Genomic DNA, 22,836 nt, shown 5'->3' on the forward strand with positions numbered 1-22,836 from the left:
AAAAATATTATCCAAAACAACCAGCTAAGTCAGAAAAAAAGAAAGTCTAAGATGTAAATGATTCTAAACTCTAGGTGAAGTTTTTTTTTTTCATGTTTTTGCTCCCCTTTTATTGAAAAAAATTCAAGGTTTCAATCTTGTTCCTAAATCAATCTAACTGCTTCACAAGTTGCAAGTCTGCTTTGAGTTTTCTTTTTTTTTCTTTTTCTTTTATTTATTTATTTTTATTTATTTTTTCCATTCATTTATTTAGCTCATAAATAAAGTCATGCACAATTATGATACATAATACAGTATGTTCACAATGGCATGGCTAAATTAAACCAATTAACATGTTATATCACACATATTCATCATTTTTGTTTTGAGAACACTTAAAGTATACTATCTCACAACTTTTAAAATATAACATATTGTTATCAACCATGTTTATCATGCTCAGTAGACCTCAAGACATCACAGAGTCCTGAAGTTTTAATTTCCTGTGAACTTAATCTTGTGTTACTTTATTTCTAGGAGCCTCATGGATTTGGAATTAGATGAGACACAGACATTACTACCACTGTACAAGATAATCATAGTTTCTTATTTTTTTCTTTAGGTCTTAGAAGCTCTTGAGATGATTAGTTGAAAATCTCTACCAAAGTTCTAGGCTTGATGGCTAACCTTGGTTGTCAATTTGACATATCTGGAATCAGCTGGGCATACTAGTGAGGTATTTTTTCTAGATTGGATCATTTAAGGTGGAAGACCCACCATAAGTCTGGGTGGGAGACTATCCTGTAACTGGGACATTCTTTTGCTGGTACTACAACCTCCTTCTTCAATATTCCAACCCAGACTGAACACTAGCAGCTCTCTAGGAATCCTCTAGGACCCCAGTACCAGATAGGGACTGCTGAGACATCCAGTCTCATAGGCTGAACAAATACCAGAATCTGGATAAAACCATCGTGAGATAGTTATTGTTGGGGTACCTGGACTACAGATGGTACGCCATTCTAATATCCTCCCTCTTTTTGGCTGTTTTTTTTTTTTTAAATAATTTATTTATTTTTGGTTTTTCTTTTTTTCTAAATATTTTTTACATTTATTTTTCCCCCCTCCCTCCTCTCTTCCTGCTCCCCCCACTTCCTTCCCCACACCAACCTCCCATCTGCTCCATAGAGAGGGCAAAGCCTCCCCTAGGAAGTCTACTAAGTCTGTCCCATCATTTCATTGAGGCAGGACCAAGGCACCTCCCAACTCCTCACCCCTGTGTCTAGGCTGAGCAAGGTATCTCTCCATATAGAATGGGCTCCATTAAGTCAGTTTGTGCATTAGAGTTAGATCTTGGACCCACTGCCAATGGCCTCATATATTATCCCAGCTGCACCATTGTCACCTATATTAAGGGAGTCTAGTTCAGTCTTATGCAGTTTCCCCATTTGTCAGACCAGAGTCAGTGATCTCTCACTAGCTCGGGTCAGCTGATTCTGTGGGTTTCCCCATCATGATCTTGACTCCTTTGTTCATATTATCGCTCCTCCCTCAGTTCAATTGTACTCTGGGAGCTTGGTCCAATGGTTAGTTGTAGATCTCTGCATCTGCTTCCATCTGTTTCTGGAAGAGGGTTCTACTTTCTCTGGGGTTGTGGATTGTAACCTAGGTAACTTTTGCTTTATGTCTGGTATCCACTTATAAGTGAGTACATACTATATTTGTCTTTCTGGTTTTGGGTTACTGCACTCAGGATGATTTTTTTCTAGTTCTGTCCATTTACCTGTGAATTTTAGGATGTCATTGTTTCTTACCACTGAGTAGTACTCCACTGTGTAAATGTACCACATTTTCTTTATCAATTCTTCAGTTGAGGGGCATCTAGTTCTGGCTATTATGAATAATGTTGCTACGAACATATTGAGCAAATCTTCTTGTGGTGTGAATGTGCCTCCTTTGGGTATATGACCAAAAGTGGTATTGCTGGGTATAGAGGTAGATTGATTCCTGATTTTCTGAGAAATGCCATACTGATTTTCAGAGGCTGTACAAGTTTGCACTCCCACCAGCAATGGAAGAGTGCTCCCCTTACGCCACATCCTCTCCAGCATAAGCCGTCATCAGTGTTTTTGATTTTAGCCATCTGAAATCAAAATCTGATTGATGTAAGATGGGATCTCAGAGCTGTTTTGATTTGTATTTCCTTGATGACTAAGGATGTTGAGAATTTCCTTTCCGCCATTCGAGATTATTCTGTTAAGAATTCTGTCTAGATCTGTACCCCATTTTTCAATTGGATTATTTGGTAGTTTGATGTCTAGTTTCTTGAGTTCTTTGTATATACTGGAGATCAGGCACCTGTCAGATGTGGGGTTGGTGAAGATCTTTTCCCATTCTGTAGGGAGCCATTTTGTCTTGTCGACTGTGTTCTTTACAGAAGCGTCTTGGTGTCAGGAGGTCCCATTTATTAATTGTTGTTCTCAGTGCCTGTGCTACTGGTGTTCTATTTAGGAAGTGGTCGGTCACCTGTGCCTATGTGTTCAAGGGTATTTCCTATTTTCTCTTATATGAGGTTCAGTTTGAATAGATTTATATTCAGTTTTGTGCATGTCAAATAGATCCCCTTTTAATTTATATTTTTCTATCAGTTCTGATCCTTATTTATTTATTTTCGAGACAGGGTTTATGTGCTGAAACTTATTATATAGACCCAGCTGGCTTCAAACTCAGAGATCCACCAGCTTCTGCTACCTGTGGACTGGAGGTAAAGTATGCACCACCCTGTCTGTTGAGACAGGGTCTCTCTATATAGTCATGGCTGTCCTGGAACTTCGTATGTCAACTAGGTTGGCCTTGAACTCAGAGAGATCCATAGGTCTCTGCCTTCCAAAGTGTGTACCACCATGTTCCACAGTTTTTTTCCTTTAGAGAATCCTGATGAATACATATGCTGGCCATTAACAAAACAAAGAACTGTTTATATAATCACTTTAACATTTCAGTAGTACTTAGCATTTATAATCAACAATTTCAGTGTCTGAAATGTGTTCTGAAAGTGTGTGGCTAAGCAGTACCCAGAAATTCTTTAAACAACAGGCATGCTCTTTCTTAGCACTTCTTTTTCCTATTCAAATGAGTACTGCTTATAAAACGGAAACTAAATTCATTTTCTAAAATTTAGAAGTATACTTTATTCTGTGCCAACTTGGCAAAGAACTAAGGTTCCCAGAATCTATCACCCTGTATGTTTGTGGGTAGAAGTGGCCCCAAGAGCAATCTGTGAACTCAAGGAGGTAGAAAAGAAGCAACTGCAAGGCTTTCTCAAAGTGCTGATTAGCAGTGGTGAGGACCATGGTAAAGAATACTGTTGATCTTTTTTCTTTTCTGTTTTGTTTTGCTCATAACCACCAACTCTGCTAATGACTTCAGAGGCAACAGCTTTCTTCCCCATACAGTCAGTTTCTTCTCACACCTCATCTTTTTAGATCCCGCTTTAGCTTCTTAGTGCCTAATGTTTAGACTTCCTTGATGGTCCAACATGTTCACCTATGCCATTATTTCAGGAGGGCTAGTCAGTGGTCTTACCACTGTCAACACACCTATGGGTGTATAAGATATATTACCTAAAATTATTCTAATTATAATACATTTTAAATTATTTACACTCAATTAAAATAAATTTTTAGGATAGAATTATTTTTATTATTTTATTCTTATAATTTTAAGTTTTAAAGATGAAAGGGGAAAAAGAAAATATTCTATTTTTAAAAATATCATAGTGTTCCTTTTCTTCAACTTCAAATTCTCCTGACTCCAGCTTTGTATCCTAGGATCACAGGTCTGCACCTCCACATCCAGTTTATGAGATGCTGGGGATCAAAGCTCCTGGACTTTGGGCATCCTAGGCAAGCATCCTGCTAACTCACACTTGACAGGTGAATGACAGTAACCATATGTGTACTTAAGATTTAAAAGGACCGATACTTCTAGCAGAGCATGAAATGGAACTAGTCAGGGTGAAAGTTCCCCGTTTTGATCTGTTACTAAAACACTGCCATTGCTGTTATGACCTTGGATGTCCACGTGGCTTTGTTCATAATTTAGACATCTGAGAAGCAAAAGCTTTGTCTGAAAAGCTGAAGTCTACCTTGGAAGGTACTCAATAACATATCCTTATTCTAACTTACTCAAGAAGACAGATGCCTTATCTCCACAAAGACTGAACACAATATGACAGTATTTATTTAACAGATACTATCTGTGAGGTGGTGGGATAATCACATGAATGAAAGCAAACTTTGCTCTGGAGTTCATGTGGCTGCGTGAAGAGATTAGTGATTAATGCCACAAAACATGACAAATGCCATCAGAATAGTGAATAATGATGCTATGGCAACAAAAGAGACAAATTTTGTTTAGGTAGAGGACAGTAGAAAAGGCTTCATAAAACAGGTTGCTCAAAGGGCCAATTGCAGTATTCAGGTAGCCTCAGAAGATGTGATGTGTTCTGGGTATATTAAGTACAAAGGCTTGGGAGTCTAAGAAAGTAAGTGTGGTAGTTTGAATGTAATTAGCCCCCATAAGCTCATAGGAAGTGGCACTAGCAGGAGGTATGGCTTTGTTGGAGTACGTTGGCCTGGTTGGAGGAAGTATGGCACTGTGGGGGTGGGCTTTGTGGTCTCCTTTACTCAGGCTTCACTCAGTATGACACGCGCATCACTTTCTGTTGCCTGCAAGCCAAGATGTAGGAATGTCAGTTACTTTTCCAACACCATCACTGCCTTTATGCTGCCATGTTCCCTCCATGATAATGGACTGAACCTCTCAAACTGCAAGTGAGCATCAATTAAATGTTTTCCTTATAAGAGTTCCCATGTTCATGGTGTCTTTTCACAGCAACAGAAACCCTAACTAAGACAGTAAGGGTACTTGTCTCAAATAAATACAAATGAAGGTCATATCCCCACCCTTCCTTTCCTGAATAAGAAATTCAGTATAAATAGAAGATGGAAAGAGCTAGGGTAATTCTGGACACAAGAAGGTACTCACACATTTTGTGTATGCTAGGGGCTAGAGACAAAGGAAAGAAACTTGAGGGTTTACTTTATACTGCTATCCTTATGGGAGAAGTAAGAGCTACGTGTACTTCATGGCCACCTGGTCATTTCGGGAAGTCTTCCCCCTGCTCTCATCTACTTTCCTAACATCTCTATGTACTTTGCAGCAGAGGTTTAGTAGACAGCCTAGAAACTTCAATGGGGCAGCTTTCAATGTAATAGACTAGATTATCTATCATCCAGGACATTCAAGATCCTAATGTTTTCTGCTATGCTAAAGTTACAATGTTGGCATACTTGCCTTTTGGACTGTATCAGATGTGTCTGCATTAATTCATTAATTTACTATTATGGCTTTACAAAAGCATGATTAATACGAATTAGGAAACTATCTCATGTTACTCAGGTATCCCAGCATTCTATGGTTGCTATTAAAGACTATGAAAGAGAAGGCTTGGTTAAGTCATTTTTTTTTTCACTGAATTTAGCTCTCTCCAGAATGTATTACTCAGTAATGTTTTCCAAAATTGGAGACTGTGCCTTCAAAAGACTTAAAGTCTATCAATTAGACACACTTTAGTATACAGACTCTTCTGTCTCTCAGATATTGTTTTTACCTTGCCTGTTATGGCCCATACCTGGGTAGTTCCAATCCTTCATTCCTTGCACTTCCTCCTAAAAGGGAGATCTACACTACAGCACTGCAGTGGTGGCAGGCAATGGCCCTGACAGGCAGGCAGTCACTGAAGCCAGCAACAGCTGCTTCTTTGCTACTACTACTACTACTACTACTACTACTACTACTACTACTGCAGCAGTATCAAAGGAAGGATACTTTCCTTAAGTGAAGGACATTCCAAGCCTAGAACCAAAACAAAAACCCCTAACTACAGTGTCTCATTGACTATATCTGTCATAATTAGTGGTAGGGGCAAAGCCCCTGTCCTTAACAGGCCTGGATATGAAGGATGGCAAAGCTATATAGGGCCTCAGGAGATGAGAATGCCAATGAACTGCACAGCTAGCTCACCTAAATGCTTACTATCTGGTTATCTGGGCATATTATTAACCTCTGTAAGTCACTGTTTCCTTATCAATAAAGTGAAGATAATAATACCCATAACTCCCAAGGCTCTTATGTACAGGAGACAGTATATGCAAAGTGTTTAACAACAGTAAGTGTAAATGTAAAGTATGATATTACACAGTTCACTTGTTCTCTAGTCTAAGAGCCCATGGAGGAGCTGCGGTCTGGGAAAGAGAAGATGAAGTTAGATGTGCATGATACAGAAAATATTACTTTCCTTTAATCCCTTCCATGTACACAATTCATGGTAAAGTCAATACTGTATCATTTGCCTGCTCTCTGGTCCTTCACTACACAATCAGCAGAAAGGGTTTACAGCATAGCTGTTTGCTCATGTCCTACCAGTTTTCTATGCCAGGGCTGGGAGTGGAGTGTGGGGTAGAGTGGTGGTGGGGTAAGGAAGGTGCAAAGGGTAAGATATATCTTGCTAACACCTTGTACCAGTATGTACAATCTTGTTTCCTGCCTTAGAAAACAACCCAGTAATTGATTCATCTTTTCTTTTTCTGCTTTCATCTTTAAAACAAACTTGATATTTAGCAGACAGCTCTACAAGCTGAAGTTTTTCTTAGTGGCTTGGATGAACAATGCGAAGAGAGTGCAATCAAGCTGATGGAGCAGAACAGTTGTGGGAAGAGAACCACAGGATGTTCATTTCCAATGTTCAGGTCACAGGACCCACTTTTACTTCTGCAGACCAGCCAACATACCCAGACAGAAGTGGGCTGCAATGGAATTAAGTTATGAAGACTGGAAGGAATACAATCTTTCCCTTTCAAATGACAAGAGCTGAATGCAGCATTGGTAAAGATATGGAAAATTAAGCAAACTGTTAGGATCTTAAATGATAAGAAATGAATGATATTGTCTAGTGAAAATGTAAAAATGTATGATCTGGGAATACATTCTGAAGTCTAAACATTCACTGTCATCTCTGTCCTTCTACAGGTACCTGAACTCATGGTAGGTAGTACACTGCCTCTGCAAGTCAGTCCCTTGGCCAATTCAGCCAGTCCTAGCTCTTCTGTGCTTGAGGTGGAAGCCACAACAGCTTCCTTTTTCTCTCCTGTGCAATCATTTCTTTTTGCTATTAGATCATTATCAGACTATAAAACATGCTAAGATTTTTCCATTTCAAAAGAGAAAGCAACACAAAACCTTTTTGGCTGCTGCTGCTGCTAGCGTTTGCTCCCTTTGCAACAAAACTCCCCAAACAAAGAAACAAACAAACAAACAACAACAACAACAACAAAAAAACCCAATGGTCTGTAGCACCATCTTCAGCTCTCCTCTTCTTATTAATGAGCTCCTGACACTATGATGACCTCAAGTTTTTCTGGCCTCAGTTTCCACCAGTCTGACTTCCCCTAGTCAGTGCTGGCTGCAGGCACTCTTCTGTGCTATCCCTCTTCTTCACCTTTCCCTCCTACTAGGTTACAACCCAAAGTTTCCTATATTTATATTCCCTTCTCCTGCCTCCACTAGCCACAGAGCTCTAGAACTTTAAACACCTCACCCACACTGATTTCTCTAGTCTGGAACTACCATCCAGACTCCAGAGTCACATGTCAAATTCACATTCAGCACATTCAGTATGTTGGATGACACCAACATCTCAAACTCAGTCAATGTGGAGCTGCAGAGCTGCTCCCTCTGCTTCAGCTTCTCCATCTCAATTAGCAGCAATTCCCTTGTTCTTGCTAAATTCCCTTGTCTATGTTCTTTCCATACACTGTTCATTAGCGAATTGACACATATGATTTGGTTTAGCTTCAAAATTATAACTAGTACTCCACCACTTCTCACTACCATCACTTTGGTCAGAGTCTGTATCAAACATCTTGCATCACCACAACAGTCTTACCTCATCTCTTACTTGCAGTCCTTTGTTTTCTATCATTAATAAGGCAGCCAGAGGGATGTCATTCCTCTGTTCAAAATGCTATATAGGACTGGGCATGGTGGTGTTTGCCTCTAATACCAGCACTTTGAGTTTGGGGCCAGCTTTCTCTCCAGGATAGCCAGAGAGACAAAGACCCTATCTTAAAAATAAAAACAAAACAAAACAAAACAAAAAACAAAAACTCAAACCCTAAAACAACAAAATGCAAACCAAACAACAAAAAACCAACCAACCAAACCAACTGCTGACCCCCCTCCCCCCAGAAAAAAAATCTGACACACCCTACAGGCCCTGTTTAACTTGGCGTTAAGTCACAGCAGAGACTCTTGCAGGCTTTCAGGACTCATCTCTCATCACTATCCAGTTTGTTCATTCCACTCTGGCTACTGACCTCCTTTACAGCTCCACAGACATGTCTGATACATTCTTGCCTCAGGATACTGAGTCTATCCTTTTGCCTGGAACACTCCTCCCTAAAACATCCTTGTGATAAGCTCTTATTTACAGCAAGCCTATTTAAATGTCATCTTTCCAGCCAGGCCTACTTCATGCACTCTAGTATGCCAAATGCCAAATCTCTGCTATTTTTCCAAAGATACATATTTTTAAAAGAGCTGTTCTAGGATTCCAGCAAAGTCAGCAGAAAGATACAAAGTTGCCATACATATCATGTCCCCACCCATCTTACATTTGTTATCATCTGACAATCCACACTGGCACACCACCATCATTTAAAGTTCATAGTTATAGGCTACTGACATTACTCTTGTAAGACCTTTTCCTGAAGATATCATACCTGTTGGTTGCAGGACAAGAAGATCAACTTGGAACTGACTGGGAAACATCCACCTGCTGGCTAACTTTCACAGTGCTGGAGGGTTCTATGGAGGTTGTTCGGGGAGAAAAGACCTCAATGATCTATCCCTGCACTGGATACTAACCTGATGGTCAAGAGCTCACACAGCATGTGCCATAGCATGACTCTTAACTACTTTCTGATTGTAAGGCCTACTCCAAATAGACAATTCATAAGCTTGGTCAAGAGTTCATGGCTGGGGAAGTGACAGTACCACAAGTGATGAGCAAGAGTTCCATGGCTTCATTCTCTGATGCCTAGATGACCCTTAGCCTCATCAACTTTCCTTTCCATATCCCACATTACTTTTCAATTTGCTCTGTGATTTATCCGAGAAGCTTGGACCAGCATCTGCTGTTCTTAATATACATGAATGAATGAATGAATGAAGGAAGGAAGGAAGGAAGGAAGCTCACAGAGATGACTGTCTCAAGCTACCCGATGGAAAACTGTACAAAATGAAAACTTAGCAGTTTTAAAGAATGAAGTGCATCTATGCATATTAACACAGAGCAACAGACACAATGTAAGTAAAAAACAAGTAACAGCAGTATATTGTGCCAGTTATAAAGCATGTGTATGTGTACACAGAAGCTGAAGAAGGATATACACCAAACTGTGAACAACAACTGTTTCAGTGATGCCATAATGGAACATTATTTTTCTTAGTGCACATTAATGGTATGAAGTGTTTTGTGACATTCTATATAGGTATAAAAGGTGCTCTGATCATACTCATCACCCCAAAGTGGATGGAGACTTCCTAGGCCTACACTGTTGGATCTCCCTCCTCTACGAATGAGAATTTAATTAATTAATTAATTAATTTTGTGGTTCTAGGAATCAAACCTGTGTTTCCTATATGCCTAACGAGTACACAAACACTGAGCTTAACTCTGGGTCTCTGAGTATACTTCACACAAAAAGAAGGTATTCCAATTTTGGGGGAAATATGGAAAAGCAGATGATACAGAAAAATGTGATAGAGGTGAATGCAAGCTACATGTTTAGGCTGACTGTAGCTCCCTCAGATTTTGGTGACTGATACTTTAACTGTACATCATTGGTAAAGATGATGGAGTTCAGAATTGGTGTAATTTGCTTTTTATAATTTTTGGTATAATATTGCCCATTAATTAAATAACAAGTTTAGAAATGAAATATACCCTTCCTTCTTCCCTCCCTCCCTTCCTCCCTCCTTCCTTCCTTCCTTTCCATCTGTCTGTCTTTTTTTTGAGACAGGATTTCTCTGTGGCTGTCCTAGAACCTACTCTGTAGATCAAACTGGTCTTCAAATCAAAGATCTGTCTGCCTCTGCCTCCCAGTTGTTGGAATTAAAGGCGTGTGCTACCATATTTCTTTTTTGAGTAAAAATAATTTTGCTGGCCTGGTGACATGGCTCAGTAGTTATGAGAACCTGTCACAAAGTCTAATGATTTGAGTTTGATCCTCTGAATACACACAGTAGAAGCAGAGAACCAATACCATAGGTTATCCCTGACTTCCAGAGGTATGCCATGGTAGCTTCTTGTTCTTCCCACCATAACAAAAGTAAATAAATGCAAAAACAAAACAAAACAAACCCAAAGAAAAGATTAAAAAAAGATTTGCAACTACACAGGTTAAAATACAATTATTAAAAACATTAAGTCAAAACTATTTTTGTCTGTATTTTCTTCTAATTGGCAAAATACATGTAGAAGTTTCACGCTGCTCACAACATACAGTCTGAATTTCACTTTTACTTAGTATATCATACAAAAACATTTCCTACAGACCAGCACTTAAAGCTTACAAGCACATCCAGCCTTTTGACACTGTAACACAATGCCATCCTCTACAAAGCTTATGCTCCAGAACCGCACAATTGGGGTAAAAAATTGCAGAAAAATAACCTCTCACAATGTCTGAAGTAAGGTTATGCTCTTGTGTTGGGCTGCATTCCCAGCTGTCCTGGACTGTGGGTTGGACATGTCTGCTGGAATTGTACATTTTGTTATCAGGACACGTTTTTATTTTAATATAATTGAACATAATTTTAACTAAATGCACTGATTGACTAGTAACTTCCAGTGTAGAATCTACATCTTTGGATCATCTAGTTGCCTAGTCAGCCATAAATACTTCTGGATGGTCTAATCTGAACAGTTGAATTATGCAGTGTGACAATTTTGCTCCAGGATGATTATCAACAAAAAGAAAGCTGTTGTTTAAAGATGCGGATGGCCACAGATTGCTCTTAGAACACCTGGTACATACAGCAAATATGGTTCTGAAAACCAAAGAACTTCTGTACCATCTTGTGTGATAAAAATTGTGTAAAATCATGCTACTATGTGGCAGGAGAGAATTATGTTGAGATGGAAAAGGGAGAACGGACATAAACTGCCCCCCAAAATGAGTGCTAACTTAAATGACTAATTCTGTCCCTTTCTTTTCTAGCTTTGTATCAGAGAATTAATTCAGCTACTACACTCATTATCAAACCTGTTTTATAAAAGCATAAGTATGATTATACTGCTTCCACTGAGAATCATTCAGAGACCTAGGGAAACGGCTCAGTCAGGACAGTCCACCACATAAGCAGCGGGCTTGAGGACCTGAATTTGGATACCCAGGGCCCAAATAAAATGTCAGGCATGGTATGGTGTTTGTAACCTTAGAGCTGGGGGGTGAGGAAGGGCGGATGGGAGGAACTCTGAAACTCACTAGCTAGGCAGACTCTCAGAATTAGGAGTTCAACATTCAGTGAGAGATCTGACTGAAAAATTATGACATAAAGTGATTGAGTTAGATACCCAACACTGACCTCTATTGTCTGCATGTTTGTGCACACATATATAGATTGCACAATGCAAACATTCTATACAAAAAACAAGCAAGCAAAAAAGCATTCAGTACTTTCCTTAAGGAAACTGTTTCCTTAAATGATTTGTATACTAAACCATAAAATATTTATGAAAGAAATTTTTTTCTATAAATAATTTTCATTAGTTTTTTGAAAATTTCATACAATGTGTTTTGATCACATTCATCTCCTCCTTAGACTCTTTCCAGACCTAACTTTGTGTCCTTTTATTTTCATCCATCAAGTCCAATTTGTGCTGCCCACATATTTGTGAACAAAAAAAAATTATATGTATGACTTATTATACATAAGTTTCCCATGCCTGTGGAGGCTAGAAGAGGGCGTTATATTCCCTCAACTGGGGTTACAGGTAGTTGTGAACTATTCAATATGGGTGCTAGGAACCAAAGTTTGATCTTTAGAAGATAGTAAGTACTCTTAACTACTAAGCTGTCTCTCTAGTACCATGGGGGCTATATTCTTATTTCTTCAAAAAATTCTACCTTCCCCAACCCCTTGACTTTGAAGGAGAAATGTCTTCTAGAGCACTCTGAATACTTTTGAACATATCAGAGCACAGTGTACTATAATTCTTCATTAATCTCCTGATTGCCTTAAGCTTTCTTAGTGAAAAATCTGTTGTTTATCTTCTCATCCCTTGTAACTTACACTACCACACAGTACATGCTCAATAAACGTTAGCTGCATGGTGAAGGAAGTTATTAGTATTTTGTTTTTCTTGTGTGCAAAGGAGGTTTAGTCTAATACTTGTAGGTTCTTAAACTCACCATGGCCTTTTTTTTGTTTGTTTGTGTTTTTTTTTTTTTTTTGGTAAGTTAGCTGAGATGGATTTTAGGGTCCTCAAGGCATCAAATCATCCTATTACCTACAAAAGACTTTTGAAATCTTTATTATCTGCATTGTATACACAAAGCAAAGGCTACTGTTGATTGCCCTGGATAGTCTATTTTCAAAAACTGTTATTTCCTGCTGGCATTTTATAAAATCTCCAAGTATTTCAAAACCAATGCAGCCTTCATCTATCTTCTTGTTATCATTTTAATGTAAATATATGGTAACTTTTAATGCTGTGTTCCAGGAATTATTTTCTTAGTGGCAAACAACTTTTACAAACAACTTAGTTTGTGCAATTGTGTAGCTGGGTATTTCTGGCTAGGTTCCCTCTTTGTGTGTGTGTGTGTGTGTGTGTGTGTGTTTTCTGAACAGTTTCTGTGGTGCTTTTTACGGACTTCTAGGGCTCTGTAAATCCCATTGAGTAAACCACTGGTTTGTTAGTTTGGTCACAAGAAGTAGGAATGGTTTGTATAAAACTTCACAAACTCAATTTATGAGTATTAAAGAAGCGTATGTTGTTTCAAGATGAAAATTCTTTAAAACTTTTTTGAGATGCCATCCATCCGTCCGTCCGTCCATACGGGTGCTTTGCCTACACATATGCTTATGCACCACCTCTGTGTCTGGTGCCCATGGAGGACAGAAGAGGGCACTGGATCACCTGGGACTGGAGTTACAAACAATTTAGAGCTGCCATGTGGGTGCTGGGAGTTGAACCCAGGTCTTCTGCTGAGCTATCTCCCAGCTCAAGATGTAAATTTTCAGTGAAGAGAATAATCATAGTTTGTTCCAGCTATTTTTAAAGTTTAAACTTTTACAAGTTAAGCTTCCTAAAATCAGCCACCAAAGGAAGGAATACAAGCAATTCCATGTTGGCCAGCCTCATGAAAATGAACAGTATTTCTCCCCTCTGTGCGCTCTTCAACCAACAGATGTCACTAAAGATACCAGTACCCAGAGGCAATGGGAAGAAAAGATTAGACAAATGGAAATTGAGCATAAAAACATCCACTTCTTAAAGCTGAGAAGTAGGTTTCCAGAGTAATAACATTTATTACACTGCATGCAACATTTTAACCAAAAATTTAGAGAAAGAAATTTCTTTTATTAAGTTGCTCAGGCTGAAGGATCATTGCACTAAGTTTTGAAATACATGTTCTTGAAGCAATTTAAAACTCATTAGAAATAATAGGCTAGGGCTAGTAGAAAATGTGGTAAAATTTAATCCTCATCCAAATGTTACCTGGGCTGTACAAACAGGAAATTGTTTTGTGCTACTGTGGCTAACCTCAGTGCTGACCCTGAGCTGTAACGGCAAGAGCAGCTGAGAGCTGAAGCAAAATTAAAAACTTACATCAAAGTATATCATGACAGAATGTAGATAAATAAAACAGCATATCAAAAGTATTATTTTTCTGCCAGTCTTACAGAGCAGTGAAGAAGAGCTGGTCCACAAAATGTGTAATAAATCAGGTGCATTAAGCTGTGAGTCCTCTCTAGTACTACCCCATCCCCAACTACCCAAACATTATCCAGGAGAGGTGAGCTACAAGGAAGCTCAATGAGGGTGGGGACAGAGGGGGAGGGCCCTTTAGGTTTCCCTGTCCTTCACCTTGGATAACCCAAAGAAGTAAGTATTTCTTACTCTGCTCATCCTCACTGTTACCCTTTCATCTTCCAGACTCCTAGATAGAAACCACATGACCGCCCTCCAACAAGCAAGCCTAGACTCTCCAGAAGAAAAGCATGCTAAGAAAATATTCCAGACCCCAGAAGGCTGGAAGCCAGCATGGGATTCCACGGAGGGCGGGACAGTCTTATATTACTCTATGTGAAGTGCATGTGTCAAAGTCAGTGGTAACACAGTTGGAGAATATTTTCCCACTTGTACCTTTGGTTTCCCTCAAGTTTGGGGATGAAAATCACTAAAACACATAGTGCTTGTCTTAAACTTCCTAAATCTTCTCAATAGCAGGAAGGGATATGGGAAAATTACTATCTACAGTCACAGTGACTTCCAGTGAAATTCCTATCCAACCACCATCAGCTACGTTTTTTAATACTTGGCGAGCTTCTTAATGCCAACAGCTTCAATTTCAATTTGTTACAGTAATCACAGTGGCTAGTTACAGTAATTGTCTTAGTTTGGGTTTCTATTTCTGTGAAGAGATACTACAACCTCAGCAACTCTTACAAAGGAAAACATTTAATTGGAGTTGGTTTAGTTTCAGAGGTTTAGTCCATTATTGCCATGGCGGGAAACAAGATGCAGGCAGACATGGTGCTGGAGAAGGAGCTGAGAGTTCTATCTACATCTTGATCCACAGGCAGCACAAGGAAATACTGCCACACTGGGCACTGTTTGAGCCTGTAAGACTTCACTCAAAGCTCATCCCTACAATAACACACTTCCTCCAACGAGGCCACACCTCCTAATAGTGCCAGAGTCTGTAGGGGCCATATCTATTCAAACCATCAAAGTAATTATACTGGCTAACTGGTCTAAGGCCTTTCAGGACAGTATCTGACTCAATTCTTTATAACCACCTCCAACTTTCCCAAGGTCAGGGAACCAGCAATACTGTCCTGAGGTCTTGAGAAGTGTATGATAAATGACTTAATACAGCATTTGTTGTCATTTGCATCCTTGATGATGACCCTTCTGATTGGACTTAGATGGAATCTTAAAGTAGTTTTATCTGTATTTCCTTCATGGCTAAGGATGTTGAATACTAAGAAAAAAAAAAAAAGGTTTGTGGTACATTCTATAGGAGGGAATCCATGTCTAGTACTATTATACTCAGCCCCAAATCCATAACTGAACAGTCTCAGGCCCCAGGGTGGAACCTAATACTGATGCTTTGCTGACCAACACAGTATCAAGTCACACACACAAGCTGTGTGTTCTGGCATTGGGCCCATAAAAGTCAGACTCTGAACAGTCAGCTATGGGTGGGAAGGGGCTCATGGAGCCTCCACTGACTGTACACCTACTGGAAGCTGATTCTGGGGGATGGGGCAGCATCCAGTTGTATCCCCACTGGTGGGTACAGTGCTCACAATCTCTGAACCCAGCATCATATCACTTCTACAGGACACAAAACAAAATAAACACCAACAAGCATGGGTAAGAGAACTAAAACAAAGGAGCTCTCAGGGGAATAAGGAGGTCTGGAAAGAGTGACCAGAATATAGTACATACATGTATGGAATCATTAAATAGCAAAAGAAACAAATGGTTATAACTTAGAAAAAAGTCTTGAAAAGAAATTAATGAAGTTGTCTTAATTGGCAAGTTTTAGGGATAATGGTAGTTCTTAGGCTCAAACTGCTAAATAAATTGTAAAAAAACTTTTAATGTAATTAACTAGAACAATCTTGTCTTGGGAATTCTACTTCTAGGAGTACAGAACCAAAATGTAAATATTCCTTGTAATATTTTATAAAACATTGACTGCTGTTTGCCAGGATATTTCCTGACAAAGTGGTCTAAGCATTCATAGACCCAAGGCAGCAAATTCTTCGATACAAATTTGAGAAATTCTGGCTATACTATAACTTTAAAAAGTCTATCTACTGTATTATTTACTACTGACATGGTAATTTTATCTCAGAGAACTATATCAAATTGGCCAGGATGTCATTACCTCTCCTGCCTGATGCTGTTCAGGTGAGGGTCCTGCTTTCTGCACTGTTACCCACTTCACAAATTCATATAGATATGGAGGTTCAGAAGAAGGAAACAATGAGCATCTTTTCTTCCAGAAACATGTTAAGTTATACTGCAGAGACCAATGAGGAAAAAGGTATTTACCGTAAGTGCAAATCATTTTGCTCGCTTCTCTGAAGAGAAGAATTCCGTTAGGAGAGGATACATCAAAATTCAAACGCTGAGACCTAAGAAATACAGCAAAAAAATCAGACTATTCTTGCAGATAAAGAAACCAAATATCAGCATGTCTAGCAATTTCATTTCCAAGAAGCAGTTCAGTTTCAGTTACCCTTTAAAGAGTCACACCAATCAAACAGCTACTGGTAAAATATGTACAATAACTTCTTCACCATTTGTTGATCCAAAGGGTTCATCTTTTAATTTATCAAAAATAATGTCCTGACATTTTAGATTGCAGTTCTTCTACCTCTTCTCCTTTCATACAAAGTGGCTGATGAATAATTATTTAACAACAGTGACACAATTGTTACCTCTCACAGTGTGAGTTATATCTTTAGAAAAATTCTATGCAGGGTCTTTTAGTAATGGGCAAATGTGAACTGGGTCCTCTCCCAAAGAGAACACATTTCAAACACAGTACACAATTACAGACCATAGTTTCTACTGTACACAGCTGAGCTAATAAGAAACAAATTCCACAAGTTCTGAGGAAAACTTTGCTTTCCTGGCTCCCCAAAGGTGGAGAGTACTTTGAACAGAGTAAGGGACTGACAAGCCTTCTGATGTAATATCTGCTTTTCAGCTCCCTCCCTTGGCCTCATTTGACTGTGGCATGCCATGCTGCTATGCTTTCAAATTACAATGGAATGTCTTTAAACCATGTTGCAAGAGTGCCTGGCCCGATGGCGCAGGCTTTTAATCGCCACAGGTGAGTCTTTGTGAGTTTGAGGCCAGCCTGGTCTGCAGAGTTAGTGTTCTAGGAAAGCCAGGGTTAGACAGAGAAACCCTGTTTTGAAAAAAACAAAAACAAAAACAATGCCCCCCAAACCAATCCAACCAATCAAACAACCCCCCAAAACAGACAAACAAAAAACAAAACCCACAATGCTACAAGAAACAAAACAAAACACCAACTAATTGTCCAACCAACCAATCAAAAAAAAAAAAAAAAACTGTCCTCCAAACCACAGGCAAATCATTGCTAATGTCTTGTTTGCTAAACAAATTGCTGCTTTTCAAAATTAGTTTACTATTAAGTACCATAATAACTGTGATTTAAAAATTGCAAATATGCAATCCATACTAGAATATAGACAAATTTATACAGTGTTTCATGAAATACAAATTTTTATAATGAGTCATTTGTGCGATGAATTACTTACTATGGCAGACACAAAATGCTTTGTAACATAGAACATTATTTTTTCTATTAAATGCTACTTTGGTAATGTATGTCTAATTAACAATTTTAATTATAAATAATCCATATTTCTAATATTAAATATAAAGCCCATATTCTCTGAATATTTAAGATAATTGAGAAAACTTTAAAAAAAATCCTAAGAGCTTTCAAAAAAAAAGAAAATACATTTCTTTTATAAATCTTTTTCCATCTCTAATTTAAGAGTAAAGAAAACTGATTTATTGCTATGAACAACTCAGCAAGAGTAAGCTGAGCGGCAATCCATGTTCCTTCCCTGTCTGGCTGTTTGCAAAGAGGCACTGATGAAACGGGATGGCTAAGTGACAGGTAATTGGTGCTAGGCCACATCCACAATGACACATTTTAAACAGGCAAACATAAGTAGATTGCTGTAGCTCCCCCACCTGCTTTGCTGAATCTTTGTAAGTATTTATAAGCAGAGCATCTGAATCCCTGCTGCTATGCACAATCATAAGGTTTGAGAAATGCTGTGGCTGCAAACAGCCGACACAGACGGATGCTCAGAGTTAAGCAGAGACATCCTCACAGCTCCCAGGCAAACAACCACCTGCCAGTGAAGAGCCCTGAGATCAACTCAGAGATCACATTTCCTTATTTAAAATTCTACAGAATTGTAGCTAAGCAGAGAAATGGTTAAAATTGCTGCTCTTTTGTTTCCATTTTGTGACTTTGGCTGTAGTCTTTCAACTTTTTTTCCATTTCCCAAAGTTTGCGTCTATAAAGTATACTACTCATTCTTTGCCTTTCTCAGTCCTGCCCCCCTAGAGTATACTGCAATTTCTTCCTTTTGAAGCTCATATCTATTGTTTTCACAGATCTGTGCCCTGTATTCTTGCTAAACTGTGACAATACCCGGCAGGCAGCCGTGAACTCTGTGGAATGTGCACAGCAGCTTACCTGTTTTGCATCAGTTCTGCCAAAAGTTTTAAGATAGGAGTAGTACATGCTGGTTCTCCATACCATCGCTCAATAGCTCTCTGAAGAACTGGGAGATATGCTGGATACCTTTTATAAAGTCTGTTAAAGAATTTAGGGGCTAAGAACTTGAAATGTCGATTAGTGACAGAAACCAAAGTAACATGCACAAAGTCCTGGATACCATCTCCCCCCAAAACAACAAAACAAAAAACATACTGCTGAAAATTGATGACATTTAAAAATAACCAAGCAAACAGAAATCCATATTTCTTTTGTTTTGTGGACAATGATACGGTATACTCTTTTTAATTATAGGCTATACTTTTCGGGTAGATACAAAGTCTGAACTAATTTGTCCCCACAAATTAAATTGTTTGATTCCTGGTATTATGTATAAATTAAGATACACCTTTAAATATCATGTAAGTAATATGACTAAAGAATTATGCTTACTGTTATAGGGAAGGAAAGCAAATTTAGTTAAAGAGGAATAAAATATATTTAAGTCACTATTATTGGGGCTTCTGAGGATTATACTGAGAAAAAGACTTATCGTGAAAAGATAAAAAAATACACAAAAGCATAGAGAAACAGTAATGATATTACAGACTTACGCCACCTTCAAGATCACCTACATTTGTCTTTTTTAAAAATTAAGTTGTTGACTTTTCTGCTTTGATACCACTAGAGTTCCAAGAAACATCTGGGCTGTTTGTCACCCTGTGTAAACTTGCTAAGCTGCTATTAATGTACCATCTTCTAGGCACCACATCCACCCATTAGCCCTATATGATGATGGTAGCTCTAACCTGCTCAATGCCACTGTTGCTAAGGCTAGTAAACATCTATATAGGTGCTCTCTCTCTCTCTCTCTCTCTCTCTCTCTCTCTCTCTCTCTCTCTCTCTCTCTCTGTATGTGTGTCTCTGTCTCTGTCTCTCTCTCTCTGTCTCTCTCTCTCTGTCTCCCTCTCTCTCTCATTATACAGCTCTGGCTGTCCTGAAATTCATTAGGTAAACCAAGCTGGCCTTGAACTCAACTCAGAGAGATCCACCTGCCTCTGGTTCCTGACAGCAGGGATTAAAAGTGTGTGCCAACCTGGCTGGCTTGCAAAGCACTCTTGTAAATACAAGGTGGGCATACCTCTGATGAGCCTAGCCAGGGATACACAGTATGAACAGCTGACTCATCTCTGCTGGCTTACTTGGCCTCCTTCTTGGCAAATGGACAATAAATATAGGTTTAAAGCCTCAAATCAAAGCAGAAAGGCTTGATGGCACTGCCTACCCTTTCTGTTTTGCTAAGTTCCAAGTCTCTTTCCAAGTCACTTGTGTCTTTGTTTCAGATGAAAGTGCTGAACTGGATCAACAGTTCTTTCTGTGTGGTTTGGACAGAGCTCCATGTGGAAAACCTCAACACAACACCCCATCCCCACCCCGCCCTGCCACACACATCAAGTTCCTCAACAAGATAGGAAGGCTGTTTTGCCTCCAACCTCACCATTTCTGCTCTATGTACAGTTTGGCTCATCCCAACTCCCTGCAAATCATAGGACTCCAATACTTGTGCCCTATACACTGCTTCCTTCTGCCTTTCATGTTCCATGACTCTGGGATGTCTTCTCTGTTGTCTCTTCTTTAGCTATGCTCAGTGAGCACTCCTGACTCCATCTCTCTGAGAAGCAGGGCTGGCTGTTTGCACTACCCACCTTTCCAGTGGCTTTGAAAGGGCGGAGAGCCATGCTTCGCTATCATCTCTTCCCTCATATTCCAAATCAGCTCTCAATGATTCCTGAAAGTCTTTCCCAGCATCACTATACCTGATAGCCTACCCGGGATTGGGAGAAGGCCTATGTATAACTGTACCAGCCCTACCATAGCATTTCTCTCTCCATTCTAAGCCCTATGAGTGCAGAAACCAGAGTCATCTCCTATGTACAGGCTCAGTGCAATGTATTTGCTGTTGTAAACCCAAAAAGGATACAGAGCTCACATGGATAGAAGTGTACCTTGACTGGTTAAATAGCACTTTATGCTGAGCTTTAGGAAATCACTTCACAGACCTGGCAGTGGTGGTGTATGCATTTAATCCCAGCACTCTGAGAGGCAGGCAGATCTCTGTGAGTTTGAGGACAGGATGGTCTACAGATCTAGTTCCAGGACAGCTAGGGCTATTACACAGAGAAACACTGTCTTGAAAAACCAAAGGGGTGTGTGTGGGGGGGGGAAAGCCCGAGAATCACTTCACTAATAGTGAAAATAAGCCCTCCAAAGCCTGAAGTGTGCTGGGCCCCTGTGAGAAGCTGCATTCCCCCAAACAGCTTCTATAACAAGGATTTGCTGAAGCCCTCCTCAAATGTACCATTTTAGAATCTCCAGAGATACCAGTGAACAAAAACACCAGGAAAACGCCTTCCCTTATGGGATTTATAGCTTAGTAATCAGGAAGTAAAGTAAAAAATACATGCTAGAAAACACCACAAATGAAAAGAACAGGGAGTGAAGAAACGAAGTGAGTAGGTGGAGAGTCGGTTGGGTGAAAATGACAAAACAAAACAAAAACCCTAGTGTTTGATCCTCAGAACCTACATGATGAAAAGAGTGAGCTGTCTTCTTATGTCTATATATATACTGTGATGCATAAACCCGAGCACACATGCGCGAGCGCACACACACACACACACACACACACACACACACACACACACACACACACACACGCATAAATAAACATACAAACTCTTACTTGACTGCAAACTTGATTTGAAATGTCAGTTTACTGCTTCTAAATGCTAGGAAAGCTGTTATTATTTATTAGTAGACTCTACACACTATGAGCTGTGTTAAGGGCTGGGGATCCAGAAGTAGGAAGACATGGTTTTTATCATACTTCATCAGAGTGGCAGGTGTGGAAAGGATGCTCTCCCAGCTCAGGAAAGAGACAGCCTAAGCACAAACTCTGGGATCATCAGGAAACACAAACTTCCAAACCTAAGAGCACTGGAGGCCCACACAGGCCATCTGCCAACTACTCTAAAGACAGAGCACCACTGGTTTTAGAGCATGCTATATTCACACTGGGAGAAGACCAGGGGATATGAGGAGATGCTCCCTTTTCTGTGTGGAATGAGAGCAGTGACAATTCTAATATGCTTCTGACAGAGGTGACTGCCACAGAGAAAATGAGTGATTATTGGAAAGCAGAGCAGAGGTCTACTAAGCAGGGAGGTTAAAAGGGCTTCAGAATGAGAGTGCCAGGCTCAGATTACAGAGTGGGAATCAAAACCCAAGTTTAATTTTCCAGTGGCCTTGTGAGGACTACATATATATGGGCAGGAGGAAGAGAAAAGGAGCCCTTAGGTAGAAGGGGCATGGATCTAATTTATTTCACCTAGATCTTCTCAACAAACAGCAAAGGTCTACATTAGACAAATGAAAAAAATCAAAGGCATTGATGGGGACATTAGCAGACAAGAGGGCAAATATGAGGAAGTGGCAAGCATCAGACTTGCTTCCATTCATGTACCCTCTCAATAATCTAAACAGCAATTATTAGTAGTTTCCAGGTGCTACACCACAAGAAAAAGAAGGAAGGAGAAAAACTACAATTATTTCCTTTATAGATTTAACACTAGAAAAAGTGGTATCTGTAACTTAAAGTGTGAAAGAAATTAAAAAGGACCAGCGTGATCGCTCACTGGGTAAAAGTGCTTCTGCCGCACCTGGTGACCTCAATATTGCTTCAGGACCCTTGTGGTATAGGAAAGAACTAACTCCCACAGGCTGTCCTCTACCTTCCATGTGTGTGCCATGGCATGAGCACACACATACAAAATAAACAAATTGAAATAAGTAGAAAAGACAAGAAAGCATTATAATACATAAGACAACTTGAATTTTTTCATTAAAACTGTTAGAGAATCAGGGTTTGAGGCTGTAGGTCTAGACTAGAAAGAGCCCAGCAGTTCAGAGGCTATCTTAAGGTGCTCCATGAACATGCCAATGTCCCTATTGTGTCCATAAGGGGACATGTGCTGTGTGACACCTTTCCTCTCCTCTGGCTGATAACCCATCTTTTGGTTTTTTGGGAAACCTCTCCCATTTCTCCTAAAATACTTGTCAATTCTTCACAAATGTTCATGTGGTCCTTTACCTGTGTCTCTGCTACAACACATGTGCAACTAGTTGGTCAATAGGGGATCCTTTTGCATGTTTACTT

At 39.5% G+C, this 22,836-nt stretch overlaps 1 protein-coding gene across 4 annotated transcripts in view; it reads right to left on the bottom strand.

Moving 5' to 3' along the window:
• LOC100762081 (ran-binding protein 17) overlaps positions 1–22,836 on the bottom strand; it is a 276,621-nt gene that overhangs the window by 50,073 nt on the left and 203,712 nt on the right. For all 4 annotated transcript variants that reach the window (XM_027425205.2, XM_027425204.2, XM_027425203.2 and 1 more), the window contains 2 exons: positions 18,600–18,707; positions 16,400–16,482 (listed from right to left, as the gene is read on the bottom strand). In XM_027425205.2, coding sequence (XP_027281006.1) covers positions 16,400–16,482; positions 18,600–18,707 — 191 coding nt within the window. The remainder of the gene's footprint in view (positions 1–16,399; positions 16,483–18,599; positions 18,708–22,836) is intronic.

The sequence above is a fragment of the Cricetulus griseus genome, chromosome 7, assembly GCF_003668045.3.
Source record: "Cricetulus griseus strain 17A/GY chromosome 7, alternate assembly CriGri-PICRH-1.0, whole genome shotgun sequence".
In the NCBI taxonomy this organism is placed as follows: Eukaryota; Metazoa; Chordata; class Mammalia; order Rodentia; family Cricetidae; genus Cricetulus; species Cricetulus griseus.